The sequence below is a fragment of the Ischnura elegans genome, chromosome 1 (genome assembly GCF_921293095.1).
Source record: "Ischnura elegans chromosome 1, ioIscEleg1.1, whole genome shotgun sequence".
NCBI lineage: Eukaryota > Metazoa > Arthropoda > Insecta > Odonata > Coenagrionidae > Ischnura > Ischnura elegans.
The window spans coordinates 64,644,184-64,662,621 of NC_060246.1; the positions used below are offsets into that span (position 1 = coordinate 64,644,184).

Below are 18,438 nucleotides of genomic sequence, written 5' to 3' on the forward strand. Positions count from 1 at the left end.
CGACAACACTGAGTTTTCTTTGAGGTTTCTAATCTTTATTACAACTTTAGTTATATGAAACGTATTCTTAGTCCCATAACGTCCAATCCGAATTTAAAAAAATATAACTCTATTGTTAAATTCCTGCCAATTAAAACTCAAAACGATTGAATTTATTCATAAAAATGTAATCATGGACCCATACTTCGGATACGAAAGAGAGTTAAGGGAAAACTTAAATAAAGGCTTTTGAATTAATTAAATCTTTAAGCGCCATTCAAGGCAAAAAGAGATTGAATTTTCGAGACAAACATAACACTGAACGCTATCTATATGAATTGTAAAGCCAAAATCAAATGGAAAAATCAAAAAATTGATGCTTAGTAAATAAAACGATGAATTCTGCATGAGCACCAAACAAAAGCACTCCAAACTCCTTCATACAGACGACGCAATTTTCAGGTACTCCAACGGAATGGCAAATAAATGAAAGTATACTCATTAGATGATTGTTTTCTAATATTCGAGTCGAGAAATCCAACGATAAATAAAATAAAATTGACTGAGGCAGGCGAGATGTGGTGGAAAGACTGCATATTCGTTGAAGAAAACAAGATAGCACTTTTTCCACAAGTTTTACTTTGGTACTTCCCGCTTCAAACGCTCGGTCAACATGAGGAACATATTCACGTATTATATTAAATGATAACATAGCTATTGCTTCACGGTACAAAAACCATTCCTTTATAAAGAACAACTGAACCTACACACCCAGTTTTGGACGAAGTGAGAGAAAAGGCAGGTATTACATTTTAATGAGGCTTACACATTGATTATTGTGATTATTTATTCGCTAACATTCCTCCTCGCATCAATTTTCGTCAGAACCATTTAAATAGTCCGTTCGTTTCAGTTGAAACTGAAAGGGGAGGTAAATTTAAACACTACGATCGGCATCTCCACCAGTTTCAAAGCTCGACACAGCAGCAAGACTCAAACCTCTAGCCCGACGGTATTAATTCCACGACCCTTCACGACCTGGAAGACGGGGAAAGAGCTTTCTTCCTTCAGCACCGCTTTCCATTCCATCCACACCGCCCAGAAACTAAACATCCCAGCCGTCTTTCACTTCAAAGTGGCCGAGGCATCGGAACGCTTCGGAAATGGGGAATTAAAAAGTTTCCTCCGATCGATCGTCAACGCTTATTTAGACAAGCCCATTGTTTCCTTTGAGCAGCACATCACCTCATTCTCCCCTTCCCTTTCCCTCTCTCTTACCCGTGCATTCGGCAAACATGTAGTGGGGAACAGCCAGTGCCTACCGATCGTAAGGGCCTCCAGAGAGGAAAGGGAATTTAGTGTGCCCTGTCCGAATCTCCAGGGAGTCAATGTGAAATGAGGAAACAAAAGAATCGAAAGCCATATATAAATGATCAGATGTCGATAGGTGGGAAGGCTCCGAGCGCGTATGACCCGCTGGTGGGTTGGGAACCGTATATAGTGGGGTCCGGCAATGTAAACTGGAGGAGGAAGATTGGGGGTGGGGGCGGAGTTTCGGTTGCTGCCTCAGAGAGGCGGAAGCTTTCGGAAAGCTTTCAAAGGCTCTCCCGCCCTCTCTCCCTTTCCCGCCTCCTCCGGTGAATAAATACGGCCAAATGACCGTTCTCACTTCATTGCCTCAGTCCCTCAGCGTTATTATTCGCACAATCTACCTACCTTGCGGAAGCTAGAGAGCCCCTGCACGAATGGATCACAAAAAAAAATAGTTCTGTGACCTAATTCGTCAACTAACATGCGTGCACATGAGGAATGGCTTAAGAAATTACTATCGCCCTCATAATGATGGCGATCGTCCCAAAAAACAATGATTAAGAGAATATATTCAAAATAAATTTTTTAAATGTTTCTCGGCTTTACCCCACAAGGCTTTCGCAATGGCGTAAGTTGCGCCACACGTCCCCATGTGAGAGACGCTGGTAGGCTTACTTTCATTCTAAGAATTAAAGGACTTGAAATGCTTCACTATAAAACGGATCAAAATTACTCTAATTACTAAAAAAAATACTTTGTACCGGTAAATTTTACTGAATAAAAATACATTCCCTTCAGTAAGAGTTAAAAGAAGGTGACACTAGTACCAACAGTATAACACCACAGAAAGTTTTAAATTACTTAAACGATAGCCATGGTGTGTCAGCCGCCAAAATGTTATTAAAAATCTGCTCGAGAAACTATATATTCTCCCGCTCATTTTTTACAAAGGAGTTATCTTTTGGAGGTACTTAATTCGAGGCGATCGCCTCAAAATTATATTTCACTCATTAATAATACCCATACCAAATCCTTTAAACGGGATTTGCAAAGTTGATTGAGAAGTTAGGCAACCTTGCGAGTATTGGGGCTAATTCTTTGGCTTATCTTAAGAAAGTTAAGCTTATAAAAATTTGGTATTATAAATCGAATTATTTTGTAAATATGATACGAAAATGTAGATGAGATGGCCTTTGAGAAAGACATATCTGATGGAAACGGTAGAAGGAAGTAAAAGGATGAATTACATTTTGAATCGCATTTTAGAAATTTAAACCTCGTAGAAGTAAAATAATAGCAAGACAGCAAGAGAGAACTTTTCAACGTCGATAAAATACACACACTTTCGGTATAATTAGGTGGAAACCTTTGATATTTAACTTATTGAAAAGTGCCAACATGTATATTTCCACTCTAGTTTATTCTAATCTACCTAGGTTTCGGTTCATAATGCCATTTTCAAGATAATGTCACCTTGAAAATGAAATTGTGTATACCTAAACCTGGGTAGAATGGAATAAATTAGAGTGGAAATGGACATTTATACTTTTCAATATGTTGAATCTTCCACGCAGACGTGTCGATCTTAGCGAGTATATCCAAGTCATGAGCAAGTAAAACATTCCAAAATATTTATGGATTACAAAATTCCGCTATGCATTTAAATCGCGCGGGAGAATTTCCACGTACTTATTAGTTATTACACAAGGTCTGGTGGTGGTAGATTTGGTTGTGCCTCTTGCGCCACAAGATGGACCGCTGTTCGCACCGAGAAAGCAGTTAAAGACGAATGTCCGACGCGAGCGCCTCTGACGGCACAGTGGCATACTAAGTGATGAAAGCAGTAGTGCCTCGCTTCTCACAGTATTGATTTTTCAAATAATTCCATATTTGAGAACACTTGTACCAAATGCTAGGAAATGAGAATGATACCGCCTTATTTCATGCATACTTGACAAAACATTAGGCATATCAAACCTTATAGTTTTATATATTTACAGAAAAATTTCTCAGGCCATACCAACTGGCCCATTAGCTCAGTTGGTTAGAGCGTCGTGCTAATAACGCGAAGGTCGTGGGTTCGATCCCCCCATGGGCCAAATTTTTTTCTCATTGTCGTCGTAATGCAAATCGGTAAGACAATTTTAAAATACGACCAGGAGGCTCTTGGAGCGAATGCATATATTTTATATGCCTACCTTCTCAAAATAAAAGTCAAAACTATTGACACGCTCGGAGAGCCAAACTGCTCACTCATTGTCAGTAGAGGATTAATAGTGATGTCTGTTCCTTTACCTCAAGATAAATTGTTATTGTTTTATAGATTCTCCTTGCACCCTCAGACACTCGACTACTCCGTGACTGGTGTCAGGTTCAACGCTTCATGACTCGACGTAATGGTGAGATAGTGACATTTTAGCCTTGCGGATGAGGAAATAAGCTTCACATGATAAAAACGAGCATCGTTTGCTTCATTTTTCAACTAAAGGCATGATCTCATGATTATAAATTAGAGTCAAAGAGCTTGAATTGAATGATACCAAACTATTATCGAGTTTCAAAATATGCTAATCGAAGTACCGAGTCGTTACTGAGTATCTATGCATAATATAATGAAAAATGTTAGTGTTGCGTACCTTTGCAACGGTTAGATAATCAATAAAATATATTGAAATAATTCGGATGCATGATATTTGGTTGTAAAATATCATAGATAAGTAAAGATATTCATTTACTAACCAGAGCCAATGTTCTTCATGTGTATTTCCAAACAGCTCCAGAAGTGCAGACAACATCATCATGCAGCATACTCAGCGATATGTTCTCCTTGGGAATGGTGATATGCGCCATATTCAACTTCGGAAAGCCACTCATACAAGCCAACCATAGCAGCTCAACGTACCTGAAGCAGCTGGAAGCGGTAAAACAATAATTATGATGAATACTTACATTAACCCAAATACATTGCCTCATTCACGATTATGAGTGGGATAAGAACACACGATAGAGGCAACTATTAAGGAGATAACTATACACCATTTAAATGAAATCAGTTTAAATTTAAAAAGAAGAACATAATCACAGAAGTACCTCCCCTCCATCATACTTGCTGCTTGTAACAGGCAAACTGATCTCTGAACTGCTCTGACCTTTCGACGAAGTATTTTTTCTACTCTTTATATGAGAGTTGGTCATCCCTTACAGCTCGATTCCATGAGGATAATGAACAACATTTAAATCAGCAATAAGTTTTTTTGGGCTAGATCCCATTCGCAACGAAGACGAAGATAAATTACAATAATGATTAGATGGTGCTGTTAAGCGGTATCACCCAGTTGGCAAACCTATATTTCTAGGTTTGCATTGATATTAATTCGTCAAAAGCCCACATCATCAGATGTAATTCATCTGCGTTATCGGAATCTTTCTAAAACAAATATATTAATTTTTAATGGGTGAATCGGGTAATAACAGATTTTAAAAAACTAATCAGTGGCTCCCGTTTCAGTCATGCATGCATGAAAACTATTTTGCGTTAATCTGGTTCCACGCAATGGCGGATTAATGGAGGGACAATCCTCCCCCCTTAGGTATCCAATTTACACTAGATAGAATGGCATTTTTTTCTGACCCCCACTACTGTTTGAATCTTGACCCCCCTTTTCTTCAAAGACGAATTATCAATTTCTTTCATGATTTATTTAGACGGCTAAAAATATGGAAGTAGAATCTGACACACGAAATAAACTAAATGAGAATAGTATGCTCATGAATTGAAGAAACTATCGCCCAAGTACGATGTACCTCTATGTATATTTAATAAAATTTCCGCTCGAATGAAATAATTAAAGATCATAGCTACAAATACAGCATTCCTCTCCATAAGAGCTTTTCCTGCATCACATTCCCCTTTTCCTGGTTCAAAAAGTTTTACACCCGACACGATAATTGGAAAGTGACAGACGGGCGATCATCCAACTGGATCAATAATTTCGTGTCCCACCAAAGATACGTTGAAATTATTTTGTAAGGGATGACGAATAAGTCCAGCACTTCAAACGAAGTGGTCCAAGCAAGCGTCCAATGAAAAACATTTCTCCGCTGAAATTACGACGAAAATGATTAAAGGCTGAATATTCCGCCAATTAGTATATTTGAAAAGTCGCCATGATATTTTTTTTAAGTCTAAAATTTTGAAGGGCTGCTTTCTCGTTCAAATTAAGACCATCAAATATTTTTTCAATTATAAAGGCCTTATTATTGTATATAAGGAACTATTTTAGACTAGCCCACTTAAAAATGTCATTATGTCAGAATGATGTTATAGAGTAAAAAAATTAGCAGTTTTCCATTATTCGAAAGAATACTGTGTTATAATGTAACATGCATCAATTTGTTACGACAAATGAAAAACCAATTCTAAGTAACGGGCTTATTCACTAAGCATGTGCCAAAACCAGTTTTGCCGCATATTGATTTTGCTATTTAGGGACGGACTCTGTTTTATAATTTATTTATTATACTTTAAAAAATTAAAAAATCGATATGAAAATCAGTGAACAATGGAATTTCATAACATTAAAGAGAATCTTTTGATTTCCATATCCTTGTCATTCAGCCCATACCAATCTAATCCCACCGCACCCAGATGACAGCAGAAAAGGTAACTGTCAAAGCGTTGGCCTAGAATAGAGATACCTAGGCCTAATACGGAGATATCCCTTACTTTTACATGATTACGAACAGATTACTCATTGCAGAGAAATGTTTTGTCAACATTAATTGTTTTTTTCCAGCTTGAGGATCAAATCACCGCAGTGATGCCCCGTATTCCTCAGCCGCTGCAAGAGGCGGTCCAGCGATTACTTGACAGGGATACCAGGTTGAGGCCCACGGCACAACTTCTATCGCTCATCAAATACTTCAGGTAATATCAAAAATAAAAAAGAGATGAATACATAAGATGTATATTCAGAAAATGACACAATTAGGTGGTCGAATTTCATATTTTATAGAATTATAAACAGAAATTATTAGTTTTAATTACATTAGCAGTATAGGAACTGGCGCAAATGTGGAAGCATAACCTTTAGGGCTTTGGAGGTAGTGTAGGCTAGCGGTGACCGCATCAACTTCTTGGCCTGCTTCTTTAGTAAGCCTGTAGGAGCGGTGACAGTCAACTCATGGTTTATTGTCTGTGAAATACTTGTTCCAAGTTTCTCTTCACTCGTAAAGCTTTTGAGGTAAGTTTTTAAGTTTAATTTAATCACCTAGTCCAACAAGCTATTTCTTAGTGCTATATAAGTTATTGTTAAGCATAAAACATGCTACAATCTGGTGTAATTAAGTAATCTACTAGCTGGAAAATGTAGCATAGTTTTAGCTTCATAGTTCAATATGCCGATGCTGGTAATGTGGAAGCACAGCACTGGGGTAAATGTGGAAACGCTTCCACATTTCTGTCACCTAGGTGCGTTCTGTCTACTAATCACTTTTTCGACAGTTACAGATGGCCCCAAACCCAAGTGTAAATGGGAAAATTGGGATATCCTATCTATGATAAAAGCGATTGTTTCCAGAAGGGATAAGAAGAACATACTCTGTGCTCCAGTTGTGAAAATAAGAACTACATTTGTGACTTTTGCGAATGAAAATTTTATTGAAAATTGCTATTTTTTAAGCCTTTGCGTTGATTTTTTAATGAATAATAAGTAGATGATCTGACATTTCACTTTTTTATAGTATGATTGCCAGAATACAAAGGTTTCCACATTACCAGCACATTTTGAAAATATAATCAAAGTGTTCATTTATAATTTACTATTATTTTTACGAAGTAAACGATAAATTTAGCATAAAAAAACCAAAAGCGGTCATAAAGGGTAGTAACTTTGCGAGTTTTTTTCATGAATTTAGAAAAATTCCATTGGAAAACAAACTAGTTATAACATAATTTAAAACAGGTTTTCCACTTTCGCACCACTTCTCTACCCAAATACTTAGTACACGCGCTCGACATAATAGCGTAGTTGTGTCATGAGTATAGCGCTCGGCTTCTCTCCGAAGGATACCGGGTTTAAATCTAGGGTGGAGTCTTCTAACGCTCCAACAAAAAATACTTAAAGTGCGATGATATTTACTGACTACTAGCCATAAGAATGGAAATATAATTGATATCCATATGGCTTACTCTCGATTTTGCTCCAGTCTCAACTAACCGAAACACAACACCACACTGTGAGCCCCTCGGCAACTTTGTGAATACATATTTACTTTGCCACAATTAAAGTTTAAAGAATGAATGTGAATAATCCTGAGTTATTACCGTAAGTTATCTCATAAATCAAGTGATATTTTTCAAGTACAAACATTAGTTGTAGCACTAACTACGAGTTTATGAAACGGTGCCAACAATCACTTCAAAGATACAAATAAAATTTAAAACTTTTCTTTCGAGTGTAAAGAGAAATTGTGCCAAAATTCAACTATTTTTTACTCTAACCATAGTGACCCCGCCGTTCAAGCTCTTCAATTCCTCGACGTCATCAATATGAAGGACCCCACGCAGAAGTCCCACTTTTACAGGAATACGTTGAAGGATGTCCTTCCCTATATCCCAAGGGTAAGTCTACGTTTTTTATGTTTTTTGATTGAAATTCGTTAGATAGTTCCAAATTTTTGCTTTCATATGGTAGACTTAGTTTCCTGCCGGACGAGAAGAATAACGAGCATGGCTTCATCCTGGCTACATTTAAAAGGCTTTATAATTCTAACTATTCCTACCACGCTCAATGGAGTGATACGTAAACGACCCTGATAACACCCATCCCCACCTTTATTCAGTGGAAAACTTATATGCAAGAATCAATTACTTACTTTCCCAAATAATGGGCAAGGGTCATTATCCATCAAACCCGTACGTTTTTACTACTATAAAGGAATATCATAGCAAGGCCTTAAACGAGCGTGGGGGATCAAGGGTTTCGAAGCCCCAAAATACGAGGTGTGAAATGAATGTATATCGCACTTGTGAAATAGATTCATAGAGAAGTCAAAGGTGAAACACCCTCCTAATTAACCTCCCCGAAATTCATTTCCTTGTTCCGAAACCCCATCCAAAAACTTTGTTCTGCTATGTTGAATGAAAGCAGACTGAGTGTCACCAGATGCATTAACTTCAGATTTTTTGGAATGATATCGCCTCGCAAATATCTACACTAATTATATCCATTTAATGAAACATATTTTCTCTTTCAGAAACTCTGGTTTCAGCACGTGTGGCCTCATCTGCAGCTAGAGATGAGGACCCAAGAAGTGCTTGCAGCCGTATTGCAGCCAGTTCTTTTCATTGTGAGGGAGTGCTCTGCGGAGGAGTATCAGTCCATCATCTTGCCTGCATTCCGGTGAGTAAAAAAGCATCGATATAGCTAGACTTCACAACGTTAATGCTAAAATGGTTTCGCTGATAAAGCAACTGATTGACTTGAACTTAACCGTAAGAACTACTTTGATTTACGGTCGAGGGTAAAACACGTAAAAGCAATACGTATTAGAATTACAGCTCGATAAATCCATTGATCCATTTTGGATAAAACGATAGAGCTTCAATGGGAATAATTGGAATATTAATATGGTATTACTACCTTCACGTATATAATTTCCAATGCATGGGGTTAAATACGAAATACCCTCATCGCGCACGTCATGTGGGAAAAGGCGTGTACATTTATTTAAGTGGCGTTACTCAGTAAATTTTTCAAAAAAACGTTTAAGTTCCAAATGTTTGATGGCAAAGTAAAACCTTATCGTCAAAATATTCTACATTTGGTAGTTTAGAAATTCGGTCGGTTTTCATACGCCCTCGTACCTGAATTTTGTCATGTGCGCCTGAATGTAGCTATTTAAGCTATTTTAGCTCTGGCTGAAGAGGCTAAAAATATTATATTTCAAAAATATGTTTAATCAGGAATCCTAATAAAAGTATTTGTAAAATCAAAAACACTTCTTCTAAAAGCCCATGCTAGGGCGCACGACAGTAATTTTATCCGGTGATAGTTTTCCGGGTTTACACCGCGTTGATTCGACGCGGTGTAAACCCGGAAAACTATCACCAATCAACTCACCGCGGAAGCCTCCGTAATAAAGTAATTTTATCCATTGAAATTCAATTGTATGGTGACTTTTATTGGATTATTATGAAAATGATGAAACTAATTTGACCTTCCGATATTCTCAGAGGATATATAGTAACAATGCGTCAATAATATGGATTTTTTTAAATAATTGAATTGTTTCGAGTTAGCCTTTAAAATTTACTCAAACATACCATCCACCATACAAACTTTTAAAATATTGACTTATTCCCTTTACAAATACAGATGTCAAAATGCAGCATAAAAATTAAAAATAGAGTTATAGAGGCTAATATTTAGATAGATACTCGTAAATTTCTCATAATTCACAAAAATTAGTATCCTGAAGCTTTTAAAATAGATATTTTTTTCATAAATTACAATGGCGATTAAGTATGCCTAAAAGGAAGGGAAATCGAATGAAAAATATTAATTTTTGCCCTCAATTGGCTTAGCCTTACCGCCATTATAAATGGGAGAATTGGACCACAGCAGGCAGAGGGAACGTGTCACCCAATAAGCAAAAGCATTACATTTTATTATTATTAATTATATGTTTTAGATAGACAAAAATAGCGTAAGTTCTTCAAAATTCCTCAAATTTGTTGTACTATAGCCTTTGCATTGACTGCTATAAAACTGCAAACTGGTATTTTTAAAACTTAAAGGATTCGCTAAACTTCAAATTTCAAAGGAATCGGAGAAAGTAAGGTTGAGCGTTGCGTTGGATACACATGGAATGCCTGTATCCATATCCATTAAACTGATTATGCTTTCATTGAATGCGATACAGAAGCGTCTCATCATATTTGCGAGCAAGTAGCACCGATTTTCCATTTGATTACACCAAATCATGGGACATTAAATCCAATATAGCAATCGCGCACGTATTCAAACGAATTTGACGGTCGAGATGCCTCTAGGAATGTCATTAGTCTTGAATATGGAAACAGCTAAAATAAAAACCGACAGAAATGTGATATTAAGTTAGAAATCGAGTTCGAAACTTTTGTAAGAGCGAGTGAGATTCCTATTGATAAGATTACATAAGTACCACGGCATACATTTAAAAGCTTTTAATTACTAATTACTTCTATTTATCATCCTTTCAGAAACGTATTTTCCACTCCAAAGACGATTCAAGCGACAGTCACGCTGTTGGAGAGTCTGCATGTGATCCTCGAGAAGACACCACGGGATGAAATACGAACGGAAGTGCTGCCCATGCTATACAATGCCTTTGAAAGTTCTACGCTTCAGGTCCAGGTTAGCTGGGATCAACCCACTCTCATCATAAGAGGGATAGATGTTGTGTTATACATACGTCAACTTGTGGCAGTGGCGTAGCCAGGAATTTCGTTCGGGGGGGTCCAAAATCAGGGGGGAAAATATTTGAAAAACAGGGTACTAAATAATGGGTTTTAAACTAATTTTAATCCTTTTTATAATCGAAAAACTTCATTTGTTAAAGAAATATTTTTAATTCACAATTTTCAGTATTTTGTTTTCTTTTATATGAAGGAAAATAATTGTGTCATTCCATTGTGTTTTTATATTTCGGGGGGGTCCGGACCCCCTGGACCCCCTCCCTGGCTACGCCACTGACTTGTGGGTTCATGTGCGACCTAACTCCCAGACAATATATTTGTGACGTCACTGAATCATTTAAGTGGAGTGGGTTATAGAGTTGAAAATTGATACAATAAGAGTGAAATTAAAACAGGATGTTTATCTACCTAAACATGGCATAACACAATTGCTTTCTCGAAGATATTACATTTACTTTAAATATCTCTGGCAATTTTCGCCAGCGCCATTCTGAGTAGGTGGCACTGGTCGCGACGCACCTTCTCCTTCCTTTTTCCTTCTTTTCCTCCCCATTTTGAGGGCGTAAAATCCCCGACCTCAGGGTTGTATTCCCGCGAGATCCGCAAAGATTTCGATCAAATTGTGGTCGAAGACAAGTCATGACAATATTCCGCAGTGATTCCATGTTTAAACGAACCTATTCTGACCATGGTGTCAGGGGCGTAGCAAGGACGATGTGTTGGGGGGGGGGGGGGGCACGACCCATGGGGTCAGAGGGTGATATAATATTATCTCTAGAGATAAAAATGTTCAAATTTTCTCTAAAAAAATGTATCCCTATGAATCACATTTTTTCGCCATTTCCGCCCTTAAAATTACACAATTTATGGGTCGTCGTGAAGCTGCTTTGCTAAAAATATATTGGTGGAGTAGAATAAATTTGTTTCATAGGTTAATATTTTTATGCCAATATTAATTTGTTTGAGGGGGAGGGCAAGTGCCCCCTGTGCCTCCCATGGCTACGCCACCGTATGGAGTAACTTCCTTCTCGCTCTTCGGTTAGAGCGCGGCGCTGCTGGCCGTGACGAACGTCCACGAGTACTTGGACGAGACGTCGATCCGGCGGATGGTGCTCCCGAAGACCAAGCAGGTGTACGAGAGGAACTCGGGAGACCTAAGGATAGTGCTCAACGCCCTGAGCTGCGTTGAGAGGACGCTGGACCGCCTCGACCGCTCCCTCATCATAGACGAGGTGCTCCCCATGCTCTGGGACGTCCGGCTTCAAGACCCCGAGGTCACCCTCAGGGTCGTCAGTGAGTATTTACCGTCAATATTAAGCGTTTACCCTCTGACTTTCATCAGAGTTTTGAATCGTTGGTCGGATAAGTCAAGCGATCAATGACCCGAGAGGCTAACTTTATGGCCTTCTCCTAATGGACTTGCCGAATATAGTACGCTAAAATATATCCCAGGACTGAAAAATTACTGTTTTACAACGGACAGTAAAGGTGAATAAACTTTGAATTTCATTCGTGAGAACAATGAATGAATGAAATCTTGTGAAAAATGGTGCAGCACAAAGCAAAAAATTATAAAAATGAGTAGTTGGAAAATAAAGCGTCACATTTTTAATGATGTAAAATGGATTCCATAAAATATTATTACCTGAGCAGATAACGCTCAAACTCTGTGGCGCAAGTAATATCTGATCGAGTCTGAATGCTTACTGTGAGTGCTCTCTTAACAAAAAGCACATAAAGGATGGGCAAGGAATAAATTCCTCAATACAAATTCCAGATTATATTCCCTTGTTCTTAGGTTGCCGAATAATATGTTATGCTCGTAAAGTAGGATTTATATTATGCAGATAAAGTAGCAGTGTCGAGGATTTTAAGCGCAAGCAGCTCTGCAATGATGCACTATCTTCCAGACCACGCTAAAAAAGGACCGCAGTAGATCGATCTGATCGTTGATCTTTGGGGAGAAACTACGTCACTTTAGCTAGATTTTAATGCACCCAGAGAAATGAATCCGTGAGGCATTCTCGAAATGCTAACTCAGCATAAGTAAACAGAATAATTATATTCTAATCACCTAACTGGTTTAAATTACATAGTTTCGAACAAAGTACAACCATATAGTAATCGAAAACTTTTAAATTATCCTACAAAACAATGGCCACGGAACATTTTCATCGGAACTTTTTGACATTGGCAATACAGCTACGATAATTTTAGAGTATTGATCAATGAATTTTCTTTCTCTCCAAACTGAAGCTCAAAATCGTTTCTCGGGACCCATATCATTGTTTGTTCCTCCGACAAAATGGAACACCCAATCCACGAAAATAAAGAAAGACGGAAGTTTTTCGAGTGCGCTGATACTCCAAGAAATATACTAGCCTATAATAACGATTTTGCATTGGGAAATATTCAAGCCAATAAGTGCGACAAGAGACGAATATTTTATGGCCTCAAATCACGAGGTCATTATTTGAGATATTAAATTATAACCTATATATCAAATTTGTAAACCGGACTGATTCACTTAGGGTATCATATCACCTGAACAACATATGGTCATTAAAATTCTATAATGTAAATACGGTAGAGTACGACTAGCGACCTTCGTTATTTTTTCCAGAATGATACAGATGATTAAAATACTTCTTCTGAGGAAATAAAGGTAACCTTGGAACTGAAATAGATTTTATGGTGGTATGTATTGCATAGTAGTAAATTTTCCTCGTTTTCTTTCAGATATATATAGGATAATGCTAAGCGACAAGAAATACGGACTCTCCGTAAACCTCATGGCCACCAGGGTGATGCCTTCTCTTATCCCTCAAACTGTCAACCCCTCATTAAACCTTGAGCAGTTCACAATACTGCTTGAAGTTCTTCAAGAAATGTTAGATCACATAGATAGGTAAGTAACTTTTAACGTAAGTACCTACTGTATTTCAGTCAGTAAGTTAATAACTTAAAACTTAAGAGGCACCTTAATCTGCGTCAAAAGTCAAGTTCTATAGGGGTTCACCAACAAAAAACCAAACAGATTTCAAGGTAGATTTAATGGTTCTCGATCATATGTATTGGTATATGTATCAATTTTAAACCTTTATTAAGCTGCATTGTTGACCCATATTTGGCCCCAAGAAACCTATCAGGATTGAATTAAAGGTTCTATATCCAGATAAGTATCAAAAAACCATATTCTATTTCAAAAGCCGATTCTTTCAGAAAACTTCATTCTTACATTTGTAAATTATTAATAAAAAGTATATATATCTCATTATTGATTACGCATACTTTATTCCTCAATTAACGCTCTCAAAGATGCTGACAATTGACTGTCCTTACTGTCTCATCCTGACCCATTACATCATCTCACTAAATAACTTTTAAGACAGAGTACTTCAATTTTAGTAAGAGTAAAGACTTCAATTTCTTCCTTTACATGCCAATTTTTGCCACTGATAACGGTAGAGACAGGAATTAATAATTTACCTTCCTCCCCCCTTAAATCTGCAGGAACCAACGAAATAAGCTTAAGCTGGATAACCTTTCGTTACCCAGCCCTGAGCGGCATCGTCCTCTGCGACATCAATATTCTTCGGACAATATGCACGCACCGCCTTTTAATATACCAAACCTCCGAATTGAGCAGAGGAAAACCTCAAGTGCAGAGGATATGATGGCAAGGAAAAACTCTGCAGGTTTGTTGGGTAAATTGCATTTTGAATAACTAAAACTAAATGTAAACGTGGCCACCGGTGTGAACACTACCATTTTAATCATCCCATGCACTGCACACCTAATATTCCTCTGTTATGTGTTTCCTTCAACTCTCTTAATTTTGGCATTTAACGATGAAAAAGTCATTCGTCTGTACCTCTGCTCGCGTCCAGGTTAATGATTTTCTCAGAGTTAACTTTTCACTGAAGGACTACCTCGCCTTCTCAGCGGATGATATCCACCTAATTTCCTCTTTTCTCTTACTTATTCGTAAATAAATACTTTTCTTTTTTTTTCTTTCAGAACTCAATACTTTTCTTTCAACTACAATATTATTTTCATTTCTCTCTCTCTTGTCTATTTCGTAAAAATTACTTATTTTGTGATAAATAATTTGCATTTTTTCATCTCTCAGAACTCAATGTTTTTCTTTCGACGGATGTCTTTTCTTTTTGTTCTTACCAATTACGTAGAAAATCGATATTTTTGTGTGTGTCTCTCTTTTCGTCCTGGCTCGTACTTGGAACCCCCGTCCGGCAATGACTAATCCTCTCTCCCCCTCCCACTTCTCAGACTCGGGTATCCTGGGAGGGTGGTGGTTCGGCGGGAACTCCCCGGACAGTAATTTCCTGCGGGTGCACAATGCGTTCCCCACCCGAAGACTGTCCGACAACGCGCTCATGATGCCCCCCAAGATACGCATAGCGCCGTCGTGCGCTTCGTCGCCGGGGGGGACCCCGGTGGGCTCCGGCCTCCCCATCCGGCGACACTCGAGCATTGGGCCTCAGGAGAGGCGCGGATCGACAATCAACTTATCGCCTCCAACTGTAAGTACACGATGTCAAGCGGATGGTGGACTGCGCGGGAGTCCAAGCGTCCCTCCCGCTCCCTCCACCATTGGCATACAAAATATTTACGCTTGACCGCTTCATGAAGGAAGCGAAGTAAAAAAAAAAAGTTTCAAGCTATACGTGACCAAGATGCATAGCATTCATGACGTCACTGTGGATTGAACAAAAATTTTGAATTAAATTACTTTATTGCACGTCCAAAACGCATAGATGAAACACGAATATTTTCCACTGTCGAGGGTAATTTCTAATCCAAAGTGAAGCTGTGAACATTTAAAATGCCTGCCTGCTAAAATAAGTATTACTATAGTGTGTGAAAATTAAATGAATCTACTTCGAGCATAATCATATGTCTTGACATGAATGTTAAATATCTGTTCGATGCAGTGTTTAAAAGTTAGAAGTAGAAGTATCTCTCAGATTGGCTAAGAGCTCTACATTTTCCATGCTAAAACCGTATGCGAAATGCTTATTATTGTGAGTTGTTGATGCTTAATACTATTCTATGCTTGATACTATTGTGCACGCAGCGTAAGAGGTAATCGTATTGTACTGACATGCTAACAAAAAGTAATGCTTAAAATGTTGAAAACGCGTTGCAATTACTTTATCCAGCTAGTGTGTTAAAACCCGAAACAAAATAATGTTAATTTGCCTGCTTAGATAGTACCTCTTTTAGCAATGTATGTACTCATCTATCTAGGTGAGGTTGCCAATTCTATTAACTATTAAAATGCGTAAACTTCCAACCTTCAACTGTATCAATTAAAGAACGACGCGCACAAATAAAGAATAAACACCCTCTCGCAGGTCTCCGAGTAAAACTCACTCATCAAAACTAAATATTCGTAACCATGAGATTGAAATATGCAAATATTACGTTAATATAAAATAAACTAGGCGAAGGCTATATGATTCACTGAAAATTCGAGGCACATAAATTTTAAATCAGCATGAAAATACTAAACATCCCTTAAAGGCAAACTTTACATTTCCAACTAGTTTTGCTAGCTTAGGCTGTACAGTATACAGTAATAAGGAATAGTGAGAAAATTGGGAGATAGTTGGGAGATTTTACTTCCGACAAAAATTACCGAGGGTCTGAAATAATAAATAAAACTTAATTTCCATATAATTTTGATTCATGGTTGCTATTAAAAAGAATTGCTGGTTTGAAAATATTTTAATATGATTTTTTTTAACCTGTGAACGAAATTTACAGTCACAACGATTAATAATAACGCTATTAGGATTAGACTGATGATAAAATTAATAAAAACACTGGTGGAACATAATATTTATGATGTTTGGCATGCTTTTGGTCAACATTAATGATCACGCGTTGTTGCTTTTGTTTCTTAACGTGAAGATGAGTAAGAAATTAACAAGTTCGACCTAATGTCGAGTAAACTAAATTTGCAACTCAAATGGAGAGGGAACTCAAAAGCTACATTTTTATCTGCATTATGCCACGCACGAATTTTGTTTTCCTCTCTCCATACCTACTTATGCAATCAATATTTATTTATAGAAAAGAGTGCAGTTCAGGTCTAATGTGAAAGAACTAATCATTTGAAGCGATGAGTTTTACAGAAGTAACGCGGTGAAAAAAAACAACATACTGGCAAAGTTGGAGTATTCTAAGATGCTTAGAACTGCATAAATGAAAAATAATTATTTAAATTAATGCTTAATCTGTTATTTCACGTTACGTCAAATGAAATCATTTTATTCCAACGTCGAAGTAACATCTCTCAGCCTAAATAACGAACACATTACCAAAGTCCAAAATATATTAGAATTTCAGTCCTATCTAGGAGACTTTTAAATACCTGTTACGAGTGTTGGCATAAGACAATTTCCTTACATACAACTTCCTATTACATTATAGATCATACCAATTCCTTAAAGTTAAACCCTTAACCAAGGTATGAAAAATTTACTTAATTACCACAGAATGCCTTGGTTTATATAATGCATCTCCGATCTCATTAGGAATGAATGTATCATTGATGCCGAAGTATTGACGAAAAACGAAATAATGCTTTCGAAAATAAATTTTGCTGATGTTGGTAAATAAAGAACGAAAGGGGACCAAAAACTTAAAAAAATACATATATTCGTAAAAAGACGATTTTGCGATCACCCCAGATCTTTCTTCTCTCATTCAACCTCTCTCTCTTTGGTTCTTCAAATAAAACTTCATCATTGGAGTTGGTAAACAGCATATATGCCCCTGGTGTTTTCAGAGACAAAGGCAATTTTTCAACATTTAGACGTAATTTTTTATAAAAAATAAAACGGCTCAGGAAATTCTACTGAAAATATCAACTCTTTTAACAATTTTTATCCCTGGATGTATTACCCCAATGAAACCTTAAATTGCTAATTCACTCACCGTATTTTCTTTTTTTAAGGTTAGAGTTCGCAGACCCAACAAATAAACTAGGGAATTATACTAAAGACTGAAAAATATATAAAACTCTGAAAATAACAACGGTTTTTTATTGTTATGAGAGATAAATTGTATTAACGATTTGTAACCTATGCTTTTGATACTGGCGTGTTGAGAATATACGATAATATTTACGAAAGGCGGAGTATAAACAAACAAAATGGATGCATGAATTGCGCTGCTGGTTTCGATTTAGGATATTAAAATATTATGGTTTCATGGGTTCATAATTTGATGCTCATAAAAGCCATAAATCTCGACAGAATTTGCCAAAACACCAAGCGGTTTCGCGTTCCGTGTTCAGTCACTTCATTTCATCCGTTTCTTCTTCCTTTGGGACAGGCCCGAAATGATGCTGACATGTGAGTGATTAATGGCGATCGCCATGATCACTATTATCTATGCAAAACCGTCCTTCATTGGTGCTTTGAAATTCATACTTGAGCTCGATGAGTTGGCCATAATTTCCCCGACAAGCCTCCCCTAACTTCTCTCACGATCAACTGAAGCGTTCACCGGGTCTTCACTAAATGATAAATGATGAGGCGGTAAATTGTGCCGTTGAAGCATGAAGTGACCTTTTCGGATGAGGAGTAACTACGATATGAATTTCATCAATACTGTATAGTAATTTAAAGATAATTGAATGTCTTTATGTTCAGTAG

The 18,438-nt window shown here is 37.3% G+C and overlaps 1 protein-coding gene and 1 non-coding gene across 6 annotated transcripts in view; both read left to right on the forward strand.

Annotated features, from left to right (window-relative positions):
• The window catches only part of LOC124162309 (SCY1-like protein 2), a 147,236-nt gene that overhangs the window by 109,309 nt on the left and 19,489 nt on the right, over positions 1-18,438 (forward strand). For 3 of the 5 annotated variants that reach the window (XM_046538800.1, XM_046538818.1, XM_046538826.1), the window contains exons 5-13: positions 4,065-4,210; positions 6,087-6,217; positions 7,798-7,912; positions 8,548-8,693; positions 10,535-10,688; positions 11,794-12,043; positions 13,490-13,658; positions 14,264-14,457; positions 15,041-15,294. In XM_046538800.1, coding sequence (XP_046394756.1) covers positions 4,065-4,210; positions 6,087-6,217; positions 7,798-7,912; positions 8,548-8,693; positions 10,535-10,688; positions 11,794-12,043; positions 13,490-13,658; positions 14,264-14,457; positions 15,041-15,294 — 1,559 coding nt within the window. The remainder of the gene's footprint in view (positions 1-4,064; positions 4,211-6,086; positions 6,218-7,797; positions 7,913-8,547; positions 8,694-10,534; positions 10,689-11,793; positions 12,044-13,489; positions 13,659-14,263; positions 14,458-15,040; positions 15,295-18,438) is intronic. The other 2 variants (XM_046538808.1, XM_046538834.1) reach the window with 1 other exon arrangement.
• On the forward strand, positions 3,316-3,389 carry Trnai-aau. Its single transcript has one exon. It is a non-coding gene; the product is annotated as a tRNA-Ile (tRNA).